General features: G+C 45.7%; 1 protein-coding gene across 4 annotated transcripts in view; it reads left to right on the plus strand.

The window, feature by feature from the left end:
* LOC1278969 (nephrin) overlaps positions 1-13132 on the plus strand; it is a 90155-nt gene that overhangs the window by 16558 nt on the left and 60465 nt on the right. For all 4 annotated transcript variants that reach the window (XM_061656293.1, XM_061656291.1, XM_061656292.1 and 1 more), the window contains exon 3: positions 5017-5638. In XM_061656293.1, coding sequence (XP_061512277.1) covers positions 5542-5638 — 97 coding nt within the window. In that variant the 5' untranslated portion in view covers positions 5017-5541. The remainder of the gene's footprint in view (positions 1-5016; positions 5639-13132) is intronic.

Genomic DNA, 13132 nt, shown 5'->3' on the forward strand with positions numbered 1-13132 from the left:
TCGAAGCTACGTTTAGTCCTTTCTTGCTCCCTAGGAATTGGAATTGGAGGAGCGTTTTTTACCCTCGTGTGTTGATTGCCCCCTGCCATCCCCTTGCCGATCGAGTGGCCCAATATTCGGACGTGCCACACGGCGGGTCACGTAGGTGTGGTTCATTATGATTTACAATTACCATTGCACCTCCAGCTCCGCTTCCCCCACGCCAAACCTCCGTAAAGCTGGCAAACTTCAAATTGCACCTTTCGCTCGGTGCCCACGAGCGAAGGAAATTAATCCAGGAATATGGTGTCGGACAAAAGAATGGCTGGCAATTTCCGGATGGTCGAGAACCTGATGGCGGAAGGTCATCGAGCGAGCACACACACATACGTACGTTCGTTTCTTGGCCCCTGCCACCTCGGAGCCCGGAATATTTAAATGCTACCTGGCAAATGAACTCGGACACGATCTGGTTTCGGTGCTGGTTCGGTTAGGTGAAGACACAAGAACAAAAAAAAAAAAACAATGGTGGCACTCTCTCACAGCCATTATTTGACCAAATGAGTGAACCGCAACGAACCGATTAAAGGAATGCATACAGCCTTCGAAAGCGACAAATGAGAGGGCAACGGTGATGGTGTGTGTTTGAACCCAATGGCCCCTGTGGGTTTCCGTCTCCTGCAAGCATTACGTTCGAACCGGTGTGTGACCCCGAAAGCGCATTATTCCCTACTAATAGCACTCCCTTTTAATGGAGGGGCTGTATTTTTCGTCTGCTTTTTCTTGTTGATGTGCCTTTTCCGCTCGCTACTGCTGCAAACTAAATACCATTCGCTGCTTGGTTCAATTCGCCGCTTTTTTGTTGTTGCGGGAATTCTCTCATCGCGAGCGTCCTGACGCTGTACCGAGAAGTGGTTCTTTGGGCACAATTCTGGCAAGATCTATTCAGGTCGCTAGCGGCTTCCGATTTCATGCAAAATGGTAAATATTTGATGTCGAATGGTTGCTGGTGTTCATGGAATGAAAAGCGAAATAAATAGAGCCGCAGTTGAAATTATGTGCCCACAACGCTTGGGCCAGCAATGGGAGTAACAAAATGGAGGGAAAAACGTGCTAAATGCTCAATGCTTACCGAGGAACGAATCGTGCTGATGTTTCTCGGGTACATGAATTGAACATTTCGCTGGGAATCTGTTGCAATTTCGAGGAATCCGTTGATAAGTGGAACAATGGGAAGCATAAAATGACGAGAAGCTGTCCGGATTTGAAAATGGTGCTTTTATGTGTTATGTTCAAGGTAGTGTCGCGACAGTGGTTACTATGGTGTTAAAAGCATTAGTTTTAGGAATGACTATTAGCATTAGGGCGTAAAAACGGCACTTCGATAGAACGTAAGTGACGTTTGTAATGAAAATTGCATACTTTTAGGGGGGTTTAAAATGATTAAATCGAGCACTTCTGATGACAAACAGCTTTTGAGTTGTTTTGTTAATTAATTAATTATACAACAGCTTTTGCAGAAATGTTTTGCTAGTAAAAGGTGCTGTCAATTAACGAGCTGCAAATAAACTCTCTCTCACTCTTTCTGTTTCAATATCCGGTCATACGACTTGGCGGCAGTCAATCGAACAATCAAACAATGCTGCCAGCTATTCCGGCGATTGTATTTATTTTGCAGTGCAACCTCCTGTTTTCAACATTTTTTTGTGTGTTGTACTCTACACGCCACACAAACATACACACATAACGCACGTACGAAACAGTTCTAATTGGTACGTTACAACTTTGCCCTTTCGACTGGCAACTGACTAACAAAATTGGCAGCAAAAAAGGATGGAGGACAGCAACAACAAATAAAATAAAATACAAAAAACTCTCATATCCTCACCATCAGTGTTTACAGTTGTACTTGGTTTTTTGTTGTTGTTGCTATTTCTTTTATTTTATTGTCGCTCATTTTAATCAACCCGTGAGCGACAATGAACGATGGACAACTCTGCGAGACCAATCACAATTACCGGCCTCGAAAAAACCCGATCATCCCTCATCCATCCACATCCGCTCGGTTTGTATAACTCTATCTGTACGTGTGTGTGTGTCTGTGTGTGTAAGTGCAAATGGTCACTATTCGGCTTCCGTTCCCATTGGCATCGGCCGATGGCCCGGGAATTCGATTTTGTGCCACAGCACGGAATCATACACATGGTCGAGTTCGCATAATGAGTAAATTTTCAATTCATGAAAATAATGAAATAATGATTTAATGCGCACCGTACACATAATCAAGCCTTTGTCCATCCGTCTCCCTGCTGGATGGTGCTGAGGATGTAAAAAGGCACCCGCCGGAGTTGTTCGTTTTTTGTGGCTATTGTTGTTGCTGATGTTGTCCAACAATCAGCTTTCGAGAACGTGTAGCTTCTGTGTCCGTTGTTGGATCATCCCGTAATTTTTTGCCCCATTTTTTCATGACGGCGCTTCATCGATGTGTGTAGCAGCTTCACTCTACAAATGGCTGATTATTGGTTGTCCGGATCGGATGTATTTTTTGTTTTGTTCGTTGTGCATTTTTTTCTTCTCTCTCGATTGTACTTGATTGTACTCCATCCCTGCTGTGAGCCCCTTTGCTCTGCAGTGTATTATTGCAATCATGCACTTGCGTGCAATTGATTTCGCATGTGCATGTAAATTAGTTTTGGATTAAAATATAATTTCATCCATAAATTGATGAAAAATCGTCCCAAACCGCACCGACACGAGGTCAGCAAGGGTTTTGTCGGTGTGAAGCAAAAAAAGCTCCAAATTTATGTGAGCGGTTAGCCTGTGCATGCTTTTGTTCTTTTTTGCGCATGATCTTTTCCAGAGTTCCAGAGTTTTAAATGTTAGAACGCCTCGCACGATTGGTTGCAGTTTCAATGATATTTATTGCAGCCTGACCACGTCTTGGCAGGGATGGAACTCCTCCGCTGTTTGTATGTTGACCTTGCTGAAGCTCTTTGCTCTTCGTTTGTGTATGTGTGTGTGTGTTTGTGTATGTCTGCGGTGAGTAAAGGGGCTTGAGGAAACCAATATTTACTACCGATTTAACTGCCCTTGCACCTTGCATATCGATCCGAAACTCACCGCCAGTGTGCAGATGCGGTGAGGAAATAATCGATACCTTTATGAGCTGGCATTGAACCAGAACCCAACAGGCCGAGTATGGCTGATGGGAAGTATTGAAGGAAAATCTTGGGTTTCATCGAGCTTCTAGGTAGACATGCCAGGATACATCACACCATGATTAGCCTCTACCATAATGGACAGAGCGATGGGAGGATGAAACAAGCAAACAAACAGACACCGACAACACCAGCGTGTATCGTATAACGAGCTGAGAAGAAATTGTTCAAGTGCAATGTTTTAATTAACAGGCTTCTATTTTGCTATCGTCTATCGCCAACGTATGATGCTTACTTTGCAAGGAGTTGAGTGTGATCATATGACGGTAAAAAATGCTTCAATTATCACAAAACAGATATGGTGTAAAACACATTCCATACAATGTGCTCTTTATGGGATACAAATGGAATTTCATTTTGTTTTATTTTGAGAAATCTCCTTGGAATGTTTCTAAATTCTTCTGTTATGGCATTTTTTTATCGTTTTCATCGACTTGCATTCTCCACATCGTTTGCTTAAACGGATGCAACCCTCAGTTTAACACAATTTTACGACAATTAGTCAAGCTGCATGACAAAACGCCTCAATGCATGCAATCCGCAGTACCGTATTTACTTTTTAATTGTGTAGCTAATTGCCCTCCCTACTGTTGACAATCTGCACTATAATTCACGTCAAAATAGTTTTGCATATTATTTATGAGACATCAGCGTCGGGTTGTGTAGTTTGTACACTGAGTGACTTGAATTCTACGATGAGTGTACTACGCCTAAAGGTATGCAAATTATATCATTACCTATTTCATAACAATAAGTGCTGTATTTCACTGTTGTTTTTTCAAATTGAATTTTATGAAGAAGTTAACTTGTAGGATGTCTATAATGTAAGCTCAAACATAAAAAAACTGATAAAATTCACGCGTGTCTGTGTGAGCTTAACAATCAATTGTTTCCCACCCGACAACAAACTATCACTTTCGGCAAACAATAAAGCGCATGGAAATCTTTATTTAAAAAACTAAACAACATACATAACCCATTCGAGTTAGAAAAGCTCTCACTTTTCGCAATGTAAATATTCCCCAACATGCTTGCTGTTCGCCAATTTTATGTAATCTACAACCGCTGCTACCAAAGACTTTACACTCCGGTGCACTGGTGCGTTCCACTCCGCACACCGATCACTACCACACATATATGAGAAGTCGGTTATTCTCGTATCTCGTTGGTGATGCGCTCGCTCGCTGCCTCTATTGTCAAATGTCGTTATGAATAAATTTGCTACCACCGCCAGCTACCGCCCACTGCCACCGGATTGGCGATGCAGTTTGGTGCGGTCGGTGCTGGAGCGCGTGGCGGTTTTAATAAAAGTGTTTCCCATATCACCCCCACTTCATTTCGCCGCCGTCCGCCAAATGCAGCAAATGTGCCGGCTCAACCGCGACAACATTCCATCAGCGCAACCATTTTGTGCTCGAGCATGCAATGTAAGGGAATCTTGGTTTCGGCAGCACAGCCATTGCCTGCAAGCTGCACGCTTCAAGTGCAGGACCATTCTTTGGCAGCGACACTGCAACTGCCAAACCATTTGTAGACGACACCAGCCAGCGATCCATCCACCCCAATCCATTCGCAGGGTCGGAACGAAATTGTGCACACACACACGCCCAATTGCTGACGTCATTTGGTAGTGGCTCGGTCTCGATCTTTTACTCGCATACGGCGCCGTCGCGATTGGGCTTTTCCGACTGCTGCAGCAGTTTCACTCCAGTCGTTGCAAACGGGAGCAATTGAAGGGATGCAAACACAAAACAGAACGAACGATGTAACCAGTCCCAAAACTAACCGCATCCATCTTGATACTATTCTCTATCCGCAGGTAACCTGGACAGTCGTCAGTATTGCAGGCAAAAACGTCAGCCACCCCATTAAAGGCCCGTAGCCGTGGCAATGGTCCGCTCTGCTCCGTCCGTCGGTCGGTGAGGAAATGGAGCGAACGCTGCGTTGGTTCCGGTGGGATATGTTGACGCGCCGAATCATCATCACCATCATCAGCCAGCACCAGCATCGACATCATCGCCATCGACGTCATTAAATTGAGCATCGACCGGATTCATCACCCGCATCGCACACTGCCCAAGGCCGGGGCAACAGATTGGGTCCGGCCAGGTTGTGCGTCAGATCGCCCACAGGTGCTTGTCGCACAGATTGTGTCGCAAGCGGCAAAACAACAGCCTAAAAAAGATCCACACTCACCCGTCCAACTGGACACAGCCTGCGTTTCGAGGAAAAGGCAGGCCGAGCAAAGGAGAGATATAGAGAAAGAGCGCTGCGAGCCATCCCAACCAGCGTGACCCTAAGATAGCATCAGGCAGAAGCGTTGGGAAACAACAAAAAAGAAAACATGAAAACCGACGGTTTCGTACGCGTGCTGTGGTGGAAATTGGTGCTAATTATAAATTTAATAGATGGAAAATCGATGCACGAAAAGGACAAACACGGTAAGTCAACAGGCAGTATTGCACCATATTACCATTTTGTTGGAGATCTTTTTTGTTTGTGTGTTGCCTCTAGAATCTTGCTGTCCCGATGGTGTTCAGGCTGGACAGGCAAATGTGTTTCCCTTCCCAGAATCGTTATCTTGTTTGAAGCGCTGATTTAACGCCGGGACAGCATAATGCGTTGCGTTAAATTTTAATAACCCCAGCGTGGGAAAATTACAACAAATCGAGTCCGGCCAGGCTGTGCGGCGCTATTATACTCCATAATTGCGTTACACTGTTGGTTATTGTTTACATGGTTTAGTACAAAACAGGTATTTTAGGAACAAAGCAGATTTAGCTGCCTTCAGGTATGTTTTAACAAAAAACGCCTAGAGTTATGCAATTTGCTTGCCAGAGTAGCCGTTACCGGCTGGGTGTGAGCTTATTTCAAAGCAAAATGAGCATACTACTGGTAAATGAACAACATAATGGTTTATGTTAGAGACTTTAGATCATTTTTAATTTAAAGAATACACACAAAGCACCCCAAGTTCATGGAGGAATTGTAAACAAATTCAAGGATTGCACAACACAAAACCCAAACTCTCATGGAAAGCAAGAAGCGGAAATCATTGCCGACACTGTCGGAAGTGTCATCAAGCCACCATGATTCATGATACTTTCTACTTTACCTTTTGGTGTATATATATGAGTGTGTGTGTGCTCTCTCAGCTTAAGAACGCGCTGAATACCATTCCAAAAATAAAAGAAAAAACAGACGGTTCATTTTCATTCAACGCCTTCACTCCTTTTTTTTGTCCATTTGTGAAAACAGTTGAACTTTAGCAAATGTGCTATGAAAAGTGTGCACTGAATAGGCCAGCGTTCACCCAGGTACTGCCGACCAGCTATTTACCACTTAATTGGTGTGAAGGCGAAGGCTGCTACAAAGAGGTGCCTTCAGATGCCACCCCGTGAACCGGTCCAAAGTGACAAAACCCGAGCGCGTCGGTGGGGCCATTTTTACGCCGGCTCGCACGTCGGCAAGAAGGTCAGAAAAATCAGCCCCACCCTGCCACACGACACCTGCTGCAAACCATTGCACGCCACTTTGCCAATGATTATGAGATTATGCTCTTTAGAAAATGTCTTTTCAAGTGGCACCGGCTCAAACACAATACCGATGGCGATGGTTTTGTGTGTGTGTGTTGCTGTGCTGTTCCCCACGTGTTCGTCCTACCATCCATTCCGGCGAACTCTTGCTCGAACTCCTCATGACTCCGTGCGAGCGAAGCCGACGAACTCCAACCCGAGACACCACCCCTCCCCCATTGTGGGTACTCTGCACACCATAAAGTTGGTAAAATTAATGAACTCCTTGATGAGCTGAGTTCTTGAAGGTTTTGGATGCCCTCGGTGTGTATCCATTACACGTTGGAGCCACATCACCTGGTGCCAGCGTTCGGTGGGGGATTCGGTGGGTTGGTTATGCTGGCCACCCCGTTGAAATTGGCATGGTTTTACGTCCAGCAATGCTTTGCTCCGTTTGCGAAAAGTGAAACTTTCCAACAATGGCCCCCGTCGGTTGGTTTGGTTTGCTGCTACCTAATTCAGCTAAGAGCATCCAGCTACGTTCTTCGGCTGTCCACAACCCCACAACTGCGTGCTGCAATACTTTAGCTGGCTGTATGCGAGCAGGGGGCACTGTTTTGTGACGACAGTCAACCAACCTGCGCCCCGAGAGCGCTCCGAGAGTGAGAGATCAGCAAGTTTTTGACCCCCGAGATGGATGGGAGCTCCGACGTCAAGAAGGCTCCGACTGCTTTGTGCCGCCTTTATGTGACAGTGGCGGTGGCAACACATAACATTAAAACTAAATAAAGAATGCCTACCGTGGTTTTCTTTGAGTTTTTTTTCTGTTTCTGTGTCGACAAGAGGGCGGAAGATGGATAGAAAACTTGTCCACACGGTTCGTGCTGTCTTACACGTTGTTTGCGGTGTTTTTTGTGCAGATGGAGCCACAGTTGTACAAGCGAGAGAAACAGAGAGAGAAGTACATCCAACAGGACTGGTTTGGGGTGTATGTGTCGGATTTAATTCCAATCATTCGCTTGAAGCTCAGTGTGTGAGTGTACGTTCGTGTGCTGGAATACTTTTTCTAATCTCAACAACCAGTCAACACAATTGTGTCTTGCATTCTCTCCCCCCAACAACTGCTTCGACCCACCGACCTTCCGACCCACCGAGCACCTGTTTGACGAATGCCAGTTGCTGTAATCCATGATTCCATCTGCCTGCCACAATTCCATCTTCAGCATCGTTGCAATCGTAGCATTCATCGTGGCTTTTGTAACACGATAAATTAAACTTTTAATATCCTCCTTGTGTTCCCTCTGTACACACCCGCAGACCTCCAAGATCTGAGCCACGCAACCCTGGCAACAATATCATCCTGCCCATTCCAGCTTCTTCTTCTTCTTCTTGCAGCACCATCGGGCGGAAAAGTTCACGTGGTTTTTGGTGGTGAAAATCTTTACCGAAAGAATCCATCCCTACACACAATCGCACACACTCTCTGCGTTGCTGCACGTCTCGCTCGCTTCTTGCGCCAACTGTTACCACCGCAAGCATTTGGGCGAAGGAATGCTCTCGCTTACAGATGGGTTTTGTGCGCCGGTGGCCGCGTGGATTCGTGGATATCAGCAGCAGCAGCAGCACAATACGCACACGCTACGGCATAAATCACACATAACGAATTAATCTTTTGTTGTAATCACATCCGGGGGCACGGATCCGCTCCCGCTCCACCCAGCGCACGCTTCCGTCCCTTCAATCTCGCACCAAACTTGCCATCTGTAACCTTCCATTGCTAGTTGCTGTTGGTGCGAGGGTGAGGAAATGAGTTTCTGGTTGATTTTTCACCAGCACCGCCCGCCACCCATTAGGCGTTGCTTTCTGCGGTCGGGTACAAGCATTAACCTTAATACAACAAGCGACCTCATCCCGCGCCGGTCGCGAGGACACACCGTTGTTAGACAAGAAATGAAGCCGTTAGCTTAAACGCGCGCGAAAGCGTTAGCTACAAAACCGATGTAAGCTTTCGCCACGAGAGTGGGCGTTGAATTGTGGGCTTGTAGCTGGTGGCGGGGACATCTGGAGAAGTTTACATACATGTTCTCGCATTATTCAGCCAAGAACTTGTGTTTCGGGACCAACCCGCTTGATGGGGACCTTAACCAGGTGGTTTTGTTGTAACGATTGCATACTTTTTGGCGTTTTTTTAATTTAAATATTTTTTTTTTGAGACTTCGAAAATTGCCAATTTACTGCCACTTTGCTTTATAATTTGGAAGAAACGATTCAAAATTTACTTTCCATACATCTGTTGGCCCAACTTTTAGCGCAAGGTCACTGTGAAATCTCTGATCGTAGGTTTGGTATCTGCGTAGTATCCCACCTGTCGACCTTATCCCTACGCCCACACGTCGACTGGATCGTTTCATGGAGAAAGGAAATTGCCACACCAACTGCTGGAAATCCGGATCTTCTTCCTTTCCGTTTCTGTCCCTATTAATTCAGCCTCCGTAATAACTACACACGCTCCTACCGTACTGCGTAGCGTACGCTTACACACACACACACACCCGAGGTAGCCCGAGGTGGGATGCACAACCGGTTTGCCAAGGCGTAATGGGTGCTCAAGATAAATAAATTTATCCCAAACATTTCCGCCGAAATTTGTCAACCATTTGCATTGTGGGGGGGGGGGGGGGGCAATACAGATGAGAGAGGACAGTGGAATTTAAATTTCCCAATTTTACATGGCAGGTAAGGTGGGCGGGAATTTTGACCCGATTTTCATCCGACACGAGACACCAATCTAACCTATAGGCGAGCAATGGGACGCATTTTTCGGGGTGACTAACTGGGAAAGGAGCGAATGGTTTATGTTCTTCAATTTTTATATAACTCACAGCGCACGCACTCGATGAAGCGATTGTAACATTTATCATATGGCGCACATGGAAGAAATTTGAAAGGAAAAAGGGAAAGCTGTGAAATACGAAACAGTTGCTAAGCGGTATGGGATTTTTATGAAGTGTATTTATTGCAACGGTTTGAAGTATGTTTTTAAACATTAAAGTCTATGTCTATTAAATATTTTGCCAATTGATTGTCCAATCCGAAACGTATTTTAAAGCTACTCCTATACTTGGCACAAATTCCAGGAAGTGAACATAATTTCTGCGCATATACATTGGCAACATCACTTTGCATGAAAACGGTTTCCGAAAATGTGCAAAATCGATTATTCGTTCCGTTGAATCAGCACCGTCCTTTTCGCAGATCAAACATCTTTAAGCCGTTTCGATGTTTCTGCTGCCTGCTCTCATCTCATCTTTTCGCTATAAATTTGCGCTCTTCTTCGCGCAACCACAGTATTTTCCATTTTCCTCGCACAATTCTACCGAGCTCGCGCCGTGAAGTAGTATGCTAATCGGCATCATCATTTTCAACGTTAATGTTTTCTCCGCGCTTTCGCGATCGATACGCGGTGCTGTCTTTTGGAGGCAGGGATAGAGCACGACGCCACACATTGACATTGGAACAGCATCGCCACGCATCCGCGAAAGAGAACAAGTTCTCAAAAGTCATTCTCGGCGAGGGCAAACATCACTCCGAACATCGGGGAAAGATGTATAAAACATCTTTCCGCCGAAATTGGATCGAATTTAGCAGAAAGACGCATACACCGTTGCTTATGCGCGCACACACAAACACATGTGCCACCGGTGAGCAAAACTTTCATCTTTCTGCAATCCGTACTTGGAAAACAGCCTAATAGTACATGACAAACTTTCCCATTAACCTTCGCACTACGCGGCAGCGGATGACACGCGGAACCAGTATCGGTCGCGTGCGTTTCATTTGGTGCCGTGACCGGGATGCCGGAGTGCTGTGTGACAGTAGCGCAAACGAGAGAGAGCGAGAGAGACGCGCTTCGCGTGAACAAAACTTTGCGCAAATGGGAAGCGTACGTACGTACGAACTCCAGCGCCTGCTGGATCTTTGCCGGGGAGTCAGAATTCATTACCACCGCTGAAGGTTGATGGGACGGCTTCGGCGGCCGCGTTCGCAGCGCTGCAACACGATACTCCGTCAGTCAGCAAGCAGGCGCTGCGCGTATCTGTCACTTTTTTGTTTGGTGTTGTCTGTCTCTGTGTGTGTGTGTCTGTTTATGCTCTCTGTGTTTCCATCTAAGCCGTCTAAGAAGCTCCCGGGAGACGCTGCACCAGTCCCGCCTCTCCGCGCCTTAAGAATGATATCTTCATTAGGCAAACAGTCGCCCGCGGGCAACAGTGAGTGAGGGCTGGCGGGCGCCCTGGGGGCGCGGTAGAACAAACGAAGTACCGGATAAAGCTCAGCTAACGTTGACCTCGTTCAACTTTGCCCTCCTTCCTTCCTGCAAAACGCCCCAGCACGGCGGTACAGAAACAGCCCCAGTCCCGTCCCCATGCCAATGATAACACCCCAAACACCGGGTCCCCGCCAATCGTCTAGTTATTTCTTTTAAAAGCTTCTGCAAATTAATGTGACTCGGCGCTCTTATGACTTTTGCTAACTTTTTTTTTTTTTGCTTTGCCCGCACCATCATTTTTCATCTGCCTGCGCTTCTCCCGCCGCTCCATTTCGTAGATTGTTTCGATCGCGCGGCAAAGCCTACGCGTGCCTTTATTTCGGGGGGGAGCCCGGGCAAATTTTAATGAAGCACCTCGTTTCGAAAGAATTGGCTCCACTTTTTTTGTCGAGCCCCGACAACTACTCCCTCACATATTTATATAGATTTGTTGTTTTGGGGGGCGGAAGGCGAAGCACATGTGTGTTGTTTGTTGATTGATATTTGTGTTGGGCATAGTTTTTCCACCAGTTCCGTTGCACCGTTGAGTTGAGCGCGATTCGAGAGAAAAAAAACAGTTGCTAGAGTATGTGTTAACATCTTTATTTGTGTAAGGTCGTTTGGGTGCGTACGAAGCGTTTAAATTTTAACCAGAAAATGTTATTTAACATCAAAATATTTCTCAGACTCTGACTGTATCAAACAGTGGAAATCTTCCGATTCTAAAGAATTCCGACGTTTTTAGGTTCGCCAGGTGTAACGTACAACAAGTAACTTATTCATACTACCAGGAAGCTTTGGGCGCTTGGGAGGTTTTGTCTGATTTCTCTGAACCAGAACGTTTTCAAATTGAATCGCAGAATATAATTACCTTCTGTATCAACATGCACTTTCTGAAGTATTTTTGCTGAAGGTTACTGGTGTTCTTAGCGATGGTGTTGTTGTGACCAAATGTGTTATTATACTTTCCTTTTAAGGACCCTTTTCCTATGAAGCTCCAACACGTCATTGCAGGTTTTAATTTCCCGTCTGTATCATCATGCATTTTTCATCGTCCTGACATTTGGACCGGGTTCTCGTTGAATGTTGAAGACGTCCTACGCACCCGAAAGACCATCCTGTGCCTCAAGAAATGCTACCCAAAGCTGTAATGCTATCTTTCAGTTTGTGGTATCGATCGATTATCTAACGCACGTTTACATATGTGATATATTTAGACATATCGGACAGTGGGGTTTGAACTTGATAACTTCTTTCTGGGGGTAGAGTAGAATACGTGCAACTACATAAGCTTGAGCAAATAATAACTTTTGAATAACTTTGAAAATGTGATCAGAGCGCCAACAGACATGGAAAGTTATTCAAGTCTAACAAACGTTGAACGATCGAATGAAGTTTTGATGTCTAAATTAGTGACGTAAAAGTTCCATGGGCAGCAACTTCTTTCTTCCCCGTTTTCTCCCCCGTGCTAACGCTGCACATTAAAAACCTTTCGTTCACTGTAGCGTTAATTAAACCTAACCTAACTAATAGCCGCACGGTAAGTGTTTGTTTTCGACGGTCGAAAAACTTTCACCCATCTGAGGCGTTCCCCGAGGTCCGACGCGGCCCAACAGTGTCCCATTTCAGCTTAACGCTTTAATAGTTTCCGGTGCCATCACGAACAAATGTTTCATCGATTACCGTCCAACCTAACCAACAAAAAAAAGAGAGAAGCAAAGCCCATCCTTTCGTCAAACAAATAACGTCAGCAATAAGGGGAGGGGGTTTCGAGTTGGGGTTTCATTTAAGGTTTTTCGGGGCTAACCGTATAAAACCCCAATCTTCTTGGCAAACATCCGGTGCTTCGTGCGGGCTGGCCTGGCCTGATGGATCCCGATTGGCCGGGGCAATGAAACTAGTTTCCATTTCATGAGACTTTCCACCCCCTAATGAGGCCTCCTCCTCCCGGCCCGAAGGGGGCGTGGAGGAAATGGAATTAGTTTTTCCATTGTCATCGGATCAAGCGGTTAGGAAATTGCTAATTAACTGTTTCGGTTTGCAGAGGCCTGATTCACAGTTTCACAGGTGCCAACTCCTCTGCCGCTTCACCTCACAGGTCGCCTAATGACTTA

Source organism: Anopheles gambiae, chromosome 3 (assembly GCF_943734735.2).
Source record: "Anopheles gambiae chromosome 3, idAnoGambNW_F1_1, whole genome shotgun sequence".
Taxonomy (NCBI): Eukaryota; Metazoa; Arthropoda; class Insecta; order Diptera; family Culicidae; genus Anopheles; species Anopheles gambiae.